Below are 9173 nucleotides of genomic sequence, written 5' to 3'. Positions count from 1 at the left end.
CTGTTGACTCTCTTTGGGAATAAGGAGCAACAGTCTTTTTATCTCCCTTCATCCTCAGCCTTTCCTTTAATGTTTCTTCTTCCAGAACTCTATCACATACTTCTGTGTCCTTGATTTTGCTTATGCTTGAAAAAGTAGGCACACGATAATTTTAAAACCAAAATGGTTTATACCATTGCCTTTTTTTTTTAAAGCAGCTTCCAGAAGGTTTTAAGGAGTCTAGAAAATTGTCTTCCTAGACTCACCCAAGACTAGCCACTTTAGAAAATGTACTCTCCTCCCCACAACCCGCCCCCACATAGGCAGGGTTTGTCTTTTGTGCAGACCTGCTTCTTGGGAAGGGAGGTGGCAAAACCTGTTTGAAGGTGAGGTTACCTCCCTTCCACCCCTCCTTCCTTCTTGGAGGCAAGAGCAACGACAGCTGAGACAGAGAAAAAGGGGGCACAGAAGTGTTGGGGAGCTGGGGCATCCAGCTCCCCGACAACTACAAGTGTTTCAAGGTGACAGGAAGACTTGTGAAGATGGGAACTATACAAGAAGCCGGAGAAAAGACGGTGGATCTCGGGTGAGTAAGATCTTGGCTGACGTGATCGGAAACAAGGAGTGAATAGTCCTCAGGGATTTTCCCACCATCCAGCTCTTACCAAGTCCTAGCAGAGACTAGACTAAGAGAACTAATTGGCAGGGAAGGGATGGGGGTGGCCTTAGGTAGGAAGTACCAGTATCCTACGGGAATTAGGGAATGGGATTCCAGGGTAATTCCCTATTGCTTTTCTTTTAAGGAAATTTCTATACATTGATATCTGCCCCTGTTCTCCATTTTCTAACTCCCACCCTGCAGAATGGCCATGAGAAAAGCTGCCCCAGAACTGTGCTAAGATCCAGGTCTTCCTTCCCAGCAAATCTCTCTTCCTCATTATCTTCTCCCCCCACCCGTCCACCCATGCCATGGTTCCCCTAACCACTCCCCAGCATGATGGAGGTAAAGCAAGCCTGACAAGGTGCCATCTTTCCCAGCTTTGCCCAGTGACAGCTGGGCAGGTCTGTCAGGTTCCAGCCTATTGTGATGTGAAATACCTCTCACCCCGACAGTCCAGGTGGAACAACTGCCACACAGGTCAAAATAATTTAGCTTTTGACCTTAGAGCTAGAGGGATCTTAGAGGGACCCTCCATGCTCCCTCTGCTCCTATACCCAGCAGTAGGGATGACTGCCTTTCAACAAGTGAAGGTGGTAGAAACATCTAGGAGACAACAGATCTGAGTTCTTTTTAAGGCCTGGCCTCTGCTCTGTACCTTACTACTATTCACACCAGTGTTCTCACCTACTATCCAGTTTCCTTAAGACATTGCCTAGGGACTTCCCTGGTGGTCCAGTGGAAGACTCTGCACTCCCAATGCAGGGGCCCAGGTTCAACCCCTGGTCAGGGAACTAGACCCCAGGTGCTACAACTAAGACCTGGCACAGCCAAATAAATAATAAATATATATATATATATAAAAGATATACCTAGTTTGTCTCATAATAATATTTTCTTTCTGCGGGACTATCTTAGCATCAAGGAGAATGCAGAAACAGCAATACTAGGAGCATCCTTGAGACTTGGGGAACTGGAGCTGAAGGAAGAATGGCAAGATGAAGAATTCCCTAGGTGAGATGTATGAGTGAGGCTGGGGAAAAGAAGAGCTGGTCACAAATGGAGGGTGGGGATGGTAAATTTGGACTTGAAAGAGAGAGAGATGGGAAAAGAAAGAAGAAATAAAATTATGGTAGGGAAACAGAGTTGATAAAGTGATACCTGGCTTAATAAGCCTTAACCTATGTTTCTGCCCCCTTTTTGGCTTTCCCCGTCTAGATTGCTTTCTGAAGAGATTGGCCCTTCTGAGGATCCTCATGATCCTGAAAGAGACACACAGGCAGGTAGGTAAATGAGAACCTAGGCCTCAAGTCCTTGATTCTAGAGTCAGGGTTATGCCAGCCTGTCCCCTTGTGGGTCTACCTCCCTTTTCCCAAATGTCCCACATTAGTCCTTCTTTAGAATTCACCCCATAGTATCACTTACATATACAGGAATTCTAATGTCCTGCGCCAACACATCCATCTTTCTCTTCTTTTTTTCCTCCTCCTCCAACCCCAGGCACCCCCAGCACTTTAGCCCTGTGTGGCCGGCGCCCCATGCGCAAGCGTCTTTCTGCCCCGGAATTGCGACTGACTCTGACTAAGGGGCCTGGAGATAATGGAGCGTCTCCCACCCACTCTGGACCTTCCTCTTCTGATGGCAGTTCTGACCTGGAGGTAGACGAGTTGGAAACACCTTCAGACTCGGAGCTGCTGGACAGTGGACATGAATTTGAATGGGAAGGTGAGAAAGAAAGCTGAGGACTGAGCTGGTAGAAGTAGAGGCCAGTCTTAAAGTAGCTCAGGATGGATTTAATGGGACTGAAGTTAGAACTAATAAGGGGATCAAGAGGTAAGATGTGCAGAATTTCCTTGGAATGGAAAGGTGGAGCCTACAGATCCAATGTAGTCAGTATGAGGGGAGGGCCACTTCATTTATTGAGGGAAATTTTATTGAATAACTGTTAAATGCTATCAGTGAGCTGGAAGTGAAAGTGTAGTCGCTCAGTCATGTCCAACTCTTTGCGAGCCCATGCACTCCAGCCTACCAGGCTCCTCTGTCTATGGAATTCTCTAGGCAAGAATACTGGAATGGATTGCCATTCCCTTCTCCAGGGGATCTTCCCGGCCCAGGGGTTGAACCTCGGTCTCCCACATTGCAGGTGTATTCTTTACCATTTGAGCCACAAGGGAAGACATCAATGAGCTACAGCCAGGTTATGAAGATGAATAAGATAATCCATACCCTCAGGGAATTGTCTGTTTAGTATAAAATAAACATGTATAGATTAAGTTTGGTAAAGATTATGATCTACATGTATGTAGGATACAGATTAAGCAGGGAGAAGGCAAAGGTCAGTTCTGGCTGAGAGGTATTAAGAAAGACTTCACAGAGGAAACAATTCTGAGTTTATCAGGTAGCTGGAGAGGCATTCTAGACGGAAAAAGCAAATTGGGCAATAGCATGGCATGATGGGGAATTCAAGGTATTGAGCATGACTCTTTGGATATTAAGGAAAACTTTGATTTCTTCTCTATTCACAACACTTTTGATACCAAATGTATCAGTTTCCGCCCACCGATTCTCCAGACGCAAATTGGATGTCCTACAATTCAGTCACAACACTTACCTGGAGATAGTACAGACACTACAGGTTGAGGGCTCACCTACAAGACTGCCCTCAGACTTCAGACTTCAATCACACGTCCAGGTTGTCACCTGTGCTTCTGACTGACGGGATAAATCACAGGTGCCCACCACACCCTCCTCAGATTTGATAATTTGCTAGAACAGCTCACAGAACTTGGGAAAACAGTTTACTTACTAGATTACAGGTTTATTATAAGAGGATACAGCTCAGAAACAGCCAGAAGGAAGCAATACATAGGACAAGTTATGTGAAAGGGGAGCACCAACCTCCCAGCACCTCTGTGTGTCACCAAACAGGAACCTCTCCGCATCCCTTCAGTTAGGGTTTGTTTGTCTATAGTATGACTTTTCGCTTGTGCTGGGTCCTCATTGCTGTGCGTGGGCTTTTTCGAGTTGGGACGAGCGGAGGCTGCTCTCCAGTCGCAGTGTGCACAGGCTCTGGGCACGCAGGCTTCAGTAGTTGCAGCACATGGGCTCAGGAGTTGCAGCAGGGCAGGCTCTAGAGTGCAGGTTCAGGAGTTGTGGCTCTTGGGCTTAGTTGCTCTGTGGCATGTAGAATCTTCCCAGACCAGGGATTGAACCTATGTTCCTTGCATTGGTAGGCAGATTCTTATCTGTCGTACCACCAGGGAAGTCTCAGTTAGGGTTTTTTTTATGGAGGCTTCATATGTAGGCATGACTGATTAAATCACTGACCATTTGTGATTTAGCATGACCTCCAATCTCTCCCCTTCTCAGAGGGCAGATGGCAAAAGTTCATCCCTCTAATCATGGTCACTTCGCCTGGTAACCAGTCACCCATCCATAGGAGCTTTCCAAAGTCACCTCATTGACATAAACTTGTGTGGTTGAAAGAGACCTGTTATGAATAGGAAAAGAGACTACTTTCACCTTTATTGTCAGGAGCCAGGAACAAAACCAAAATATACATTATTATATTACAGATCTGAAGGACTGGGCAGTGAAGAGAGTGACAAAAGACTGTCTTAAATAGGCAAGGGTCAAATTATGGAGGTCCCAGCTGCCACACTAAGGCGCTTAGATTTTATCCTGTAGGCAGTGAGTTTTAATCAAGGGAATAACATGATCAGGTTTAATGGCTTTTAAAAGATTGAAAACAGCCTAAAGATCTGTGAGTAGGATGTTAATTCTATTACTGTACACCCATACAATGGGATAGAATGAAACTATTTTTTAAGATGAAGCAGTTCTTTCTATGGCTATGGAAAAATCATGCAAAAAATTAGTGAATATAGAATATTGCTATTTGAGTGAAAATGGGAGGGGAGGAAAAAATGTTTGCTCTAGCAGTGGTGGGTGGGATGGAGGAAAACAGCTAAGAGTAGGGAGATAGAAGGCTAGTACTAAGGCCAGATAAGAAATGCTAAGAAGTTATACCAGGACAGTGAAAGCAGAAAGAATAATTTATTATCTAATGGAAGTAGATGGACGAGGATCTGGCTTGAGGGCTGGTAAAGAAGTAAGAGTCTTGGATGGCATAGAATTTTCTCTCCTAGGCAGTTAAATGGATGGGGTCATTCATCAAGAAAGAATATAGGAAAGAGGAGGAAGAGAATGAGTGTGAGTTGCACTGGTGACTTGGAGATGACAGAGAAACACAAAATAGAGGTGTCCACTCCAGACATTCAAGAATATGGGTCTGGTATCAGGAAAGCAGTCTAGGTTAGAGAGGAGTCATCACCATACTGGCAGTAACTGAAGACACGGGAATAAATGAGCTCACCCAAGGAAGGAAAAGCATCAGAAGAAAGAAGGAATCTGGGAAAATGGCAGGGGCCATCAAGCTACCATAGTTCAAGATTACCTTCAGGCCATTGTCCAGTGACAAAGTGAGGATGATAAGTCACAAGAAAGAGAAATCAGCAACAGGTTGGGTTGACTGGACAAACCAGGGCTAGTCATGGGGGGAAAATGAGAAATTAGTTGTTGGGGTAATAAACGCTAAGAATCTAAGGAAGTTTCAAGATGCTGAAGACACGTATTCTGCCTTGTTGATCCTTCCCCATCCCTCTTTTTAGATGAGCTGCCCCGGGCAGAGGGCCTAGGGGCCAGTGAGGCAGCTGAAAGGCTAGGCCACAGTTGTATGTGGGATGTGGCTGGAGAAGATGGTCATCGCTGGAGGGTGTTCCGAACAGGACAGCGGGAGCAGCGAGTGGACATGACTGTCATTGAGCCCTATAAGAAAGTCCTATCTCATGGAGGTAATGGCTATAATAAATGAAGGGTTAAGAACTGTGACTTCTTGAATAAAATGCTGAAGCTGGAAATTCAGTTATTGGGTTCAGAATCCTTCCTTCAACTTCTAGAGACCCACAGAGATGCTCAACCTAAACAGACGTACTGCCCATCAGTACTTATTTATTGAGTGAGTTTTCTCCTTCTCCTCCCCAGGCTACCATGGTGATGGCCTCAATGCTGTTATCCTCTTTGCTTCCTGTTACCTACCCAGAAGCAGCATCCCCAACTACACCTATGTCATGGAACACTTGTTCAGGTGAGGCGCAAGGCTTAAAGGGCTCCAGAGTGGATGTTACGGAGGCAAACGTTAAAAAGCACCCCTGACTGTCGAGTCTACAGCAATGTCCCTCTCTTTCCCCACAACCCAAAATGCATACCTTCCCTGACAATTTCATCTGTCCAGGTACATAGTGGGAACTCTGGAGCTGCTGGTAGCTGAAAATTATCTGCTGGTTCACCTGAGTGGAGGCACAAGTAGGGCGCAGGTTCCACCTCTGAGCTGGATACGCCAATGTTATCACACTCTGGATCGGCGGTGAGCCTCTTGGACAAGAGGGCTGTAACTCTCTCTTATCCTTTTCTCTTTCATCTTTCCATTTTTTTCTTCTAATTGGTCTCTTCTACTTTTTTTTTGGCTCTGGGATCTCATTTTCCTGACCAAAGATTGAATTCCAGGCACTGTCAGTGAAAGCCTGGAATCCTAACCACTAGGGCCACCAGGGAACTCCCTCTTCCACTTTTCTTTGTCCCCCTACAACCCTTTCCAAGGTTCTCCTATTTTCTGTTTTCTCTTGGAGTCAAGGAAATCTAGTTTCAAATCTTACCTTTATCATTTACTACCTGTATGACTTTGGACAAGTTATTTAACCTTTCTGGGGTTCAGTTTCCTTCTCTGTAAAATGACAATGATAAAATTAATATCTTTGCCACTAAGCATTTGTGAAAATCAAATAAATCAACATGGTGCCTTGCCTGGCACATGGCAGGCAGCCCTTCCTTTTCTCATAGTGTTGCTGATTATTTCATTTTCCACATCTCCATTGTCTTTTCTTGTCTGCCTTCATCCCTGACCCTTATGCCCTTTTTTTTAAATTTAACTGTGTTGGGTCTTAGCTGTGACGTGCAGGGTCTTCCTGTGTCACACAGTATCTTTTGTTGCAGTGCACAAACTCTTCGGTCTAGGTACACAAGTTCAGTAGTTGCAGTGCATGGGTGTAGTTGCTCCAAGGCATGTGGGATTTTAGTTCCCCTACCAGGGACTGAACCCACAACCCCTGCCTTATATGATTTTTTTCCCTCCTGGTTTTTCTTTTTTTCCTTTCTTCCTTCCATCTTCCATTTGGCCACTTTTCTCTTCTGGTTCCTTTTTTCTCTCTCCTCACTGGTCTTCACCTTGCCATGGAGGGATGAAGGACTATACAAAAAGAAATATGGGGAGCATAGGGCACAGGGCATAGGAAGGAAGTGGGGCTGAGAAAACCAGGCTAAAGGATTCTGAGAGAAGAGTTTCCTAAAAAATGAGAAGTTTAAGCAAGATGGATGGAGCTGAGATGGCAATTAAAGGAATGGGGATTCAATCCAACTGTCAGAGAACTCTAGAAATTAGAGAAGAAGTGAAGGAAACTAAAGTACAGAAGGTAGCTCCACCTGATCATCAGGTATGAAGGCGGAAAGAGAGTAGGATGGTCTCATGTTCTTCAGGCTCCGGAAAAACCTGCGTGCTCTGGTGGTTGTCCACGCTACATGGTACATGAAGGCATTCCTGGCATTGCTTCGGCCCTTCATCAGGTACTTGTTCGGGGGACAAAGACCCCCTGCCCCCTCCCCACTTTCACAATCAAGATTAAGACCTTCTTGCCCCACTGTGGCTCTTTCTAGCCTTAACCACTCTCTACTTGTTATGTTGCACTTTGTAAGTATCTCCAAGAGCCCTCTTCTTAGTATAAAACACACTTGGTTGATCCTCTCTTTTCAGTTCCAAGTTCACACGAAAGATCCGTTTTCTGAACAGCCTTGGAGAGTTGGCCCAACTCATCTCCATGGATCAGGTCCACATCCCAGAAGTTGTCAGACAGTGAGTCCTGGTTTAAGGATAAAAGTTTGGGATGGGATATGTAAAAGCCAGTTCCCGTTTTCTTAATGCCTTGAGGGAGATACAAAGGAACTGAAAGACAGGCTCTGCTTTCAGCTGCTTCCGTATATCTGGGAAAATGCCATACATGCAGAGAAGAAATTAAGGACACTACTGTAAAAAGAATGAAAAAATTACCCCTAAAAGTGCATCAAGGAATAAAGGAGTAATCACAGCAAAGAATTTAAGGAGATTCAGACCAGCTGTAGAAATTAAGAAAGGATGTTGGCAGTGAATAGGAGAGAATATCCAGTGGGGGAGGGTTGTTAGGGAGCAGAGGAATGATGACTGACCCAAGCATCTTCCAATTCACCTGGCTTCTCTCCCCAAACCCCTGAATTAAAACCAGGTCTGCTCTTGTACCGATTTTTCCCCCTCTTTTCCTCCTAGGCTGGACCATGATCTCCATGGCTCAGGAAGAACCTAGCATAGGACTGGAAAAATGGGCTTAAGAACCAATCAAAGATACGGATCTGCCTACACCCTAAACCTGAGCTGTTTTGTAAATCATCTCATCTTCAACCCCAGTACCACTGGATCTTCACATCTCTGTGGGATGTCTTTCCTTCCATGCCCCCGACTTCAAAGCAGGGCCCTGATGTGCTGGGTAACTTTCGTTTCAGCTGGAGGGCTGCATGTCCTGGCATTTTTTTTATAGGAAAGTGCAAAGCTGTGCTGCTTTAGCTGTAGAACCTTGGGCAAATCACTTCATCCCTTTTGAGTCCGTGATCCTTTTCACCTGGGGTATTCCCGCAGTGTGTAGAGGTGAGGGGCGGGTGGACGGGGAAGGCAGGCCTCCTCCAGGGAGCCAGGAACCAGTAGCCTCTATTTCCCTCTTCCCGTCAGTAGTCAGGTCTGCTGCCTGTGAGCCCGAGCAGGGGCACTTTCAAAACCTGTACTTTGTCCTCTTTAGTAAATTCTGATCTGTAGTAAATTTATCTCTTAATAAATCAGAGATTTATTAAGCACTGCGCCCAGGAAGTGAACTACTCTTTACCCAACCGCTGCATCACACACGATCCGTCGGTCGGTTCCTGCACGGAGTTCTCGCTGCAGATGTTCCCGGGGATTTTCACCTGAGTCCCGGGGCCTGCCAGGGCGCCCCTTGGGGAGAGGGCTTGGGGGAGGGGCGCGCGCGTGCGAGCCCCCGCCCCTGCCCCCGCGGGCCTCGGTTCTAACGACCCGGTGGGTCTGGGTCGAGAGCTGAAGGGAGGGAGAAAGGTGGGAGCCCCAGCCTTCCTCACTGGCTCCCTCCCAACCCCACACCGTCCAGCCCCATGGTCCCCGCCGCCGGCGCGCTGCTCTGGGCCCTGCTGCTGAGTCTGGGGCCCCGGGCGGCGGGGGCCGAAGGCCTGACTTCGACCGCGATGCCGCGGGACAGTTTCCGCTTCGGGGGCCCTATGACCAGCAGCTACAGAACCACCGCCCGGACCACTCCGGGCGTTGTATCCCCGAGGATGAGGGTGACAATGGAGGATGAGGACGACGTCCTGGCCGCTGCCGACCGCCTGGCAG

The 9173-nt window shown here is 46.8% G+C and overlaps 2 protein-coding genes and 1 non-coding gene across 4 annotated transcripts in view; all 3 read left to right on the top strand.

The window, feature by feature from the left end:
• The first annotated feature begins 194 nt into the window (after positions 1–194).
• BNIPL (BCL2/adenovirus E1B 19kD interacting protein like) lies at positions 195–8773 on the top strand. 2 transcript variants are annotated; one of them, XM_010838673.1, is made up of 10 exons: positions 195–565; positions 1556–1651; positions 1856–1920; positions 2138–2362; positions 5308–5490; positions 5681–5783; positions 5931–6062; positions 7229–7315; positions 7503–7601; positions 8049–8626. In XM_010838673.1, exons 1-10 carry the CDS (start codon positions 522–524, stop codon positions 8083–8085), a joined length of 1071 nt encoding a protein of 356 aa, XP_010836975.1. In that variant the 5' UTR covers positions 195–521; the 3' UTR covers positions 8086–8626. The 2 variants fall into 2 exon arrangements, with proteins under 2 accessions (XP_010836975.1, XP_010836974.1); XM_010838672.1 differs by having other exon boundaries at positions 7229–7601; positions 8049–8773.
• On the top strand, positions 1362–1431 carry TRNAG-CCC. Its single transcript has one exon. It is a non-coding gene; the product is annotated as a tRNA-Gly (tRNA).
• Positions 8774–8935: 162 nt separating the features above from the next.
• LOC104987647 (chromosome unknown open reading frame, human C1orf56) overlaps positions 8936–9173 on the top strand; it is a 2789-nt gene continuing 2551 nt past the window's right edge. The window contains exon 1 of the mRNA XM_010838671.1: positions 8936–9168. Within this exon, the coding sequence (XP_010836973.1) occupies positions 8936–9168 (233 nt within the window). The remainder of the gene's footprint in view (positions 9169–9173) is intronic.

Source organism: Bison bison, unplaced genomic scaffold (genome assembly GCF_000754665.1).
Source record: "Bison bison bison isolate TAMUID 2011002044 unplaced genomic scaffold, Bison_UMD1.0 scf7180017864104, whole genome shotgun sequence".
In the NCBI taxonomy this organism is placed as follows: Eukaryota; Metazoa; Chordata; class Mammalia; order Artiodactyla; family Bovidae; genus Bison; species Bison bison.
This window is presented reverse-complemented; position numbering and strand designations above follow the sequence as displayed.

Coding starts and splice junctions, on each gene's coding strand:
- BNIPL (XM_010838672.1), top strand. CDS start 522: ATGGGAACTATACAAGAAGCCGGAGAAAAGACGGTGGATCTCGG. Junction 1,652..1,855: donor CAAGATGAAGAATTCCCTAG/GTGAGATGTATG, acceptor TTCCCCGTCTAG/ATTGCTTTCTGAAGAGATTG. Junction 5,491..5,680: donor GAAAGTCCTATCTCATGGAG/GTAATGGCTATA, acceptor TCTCCTCCCCAG/GCTACCATGGTGATGGCCTC.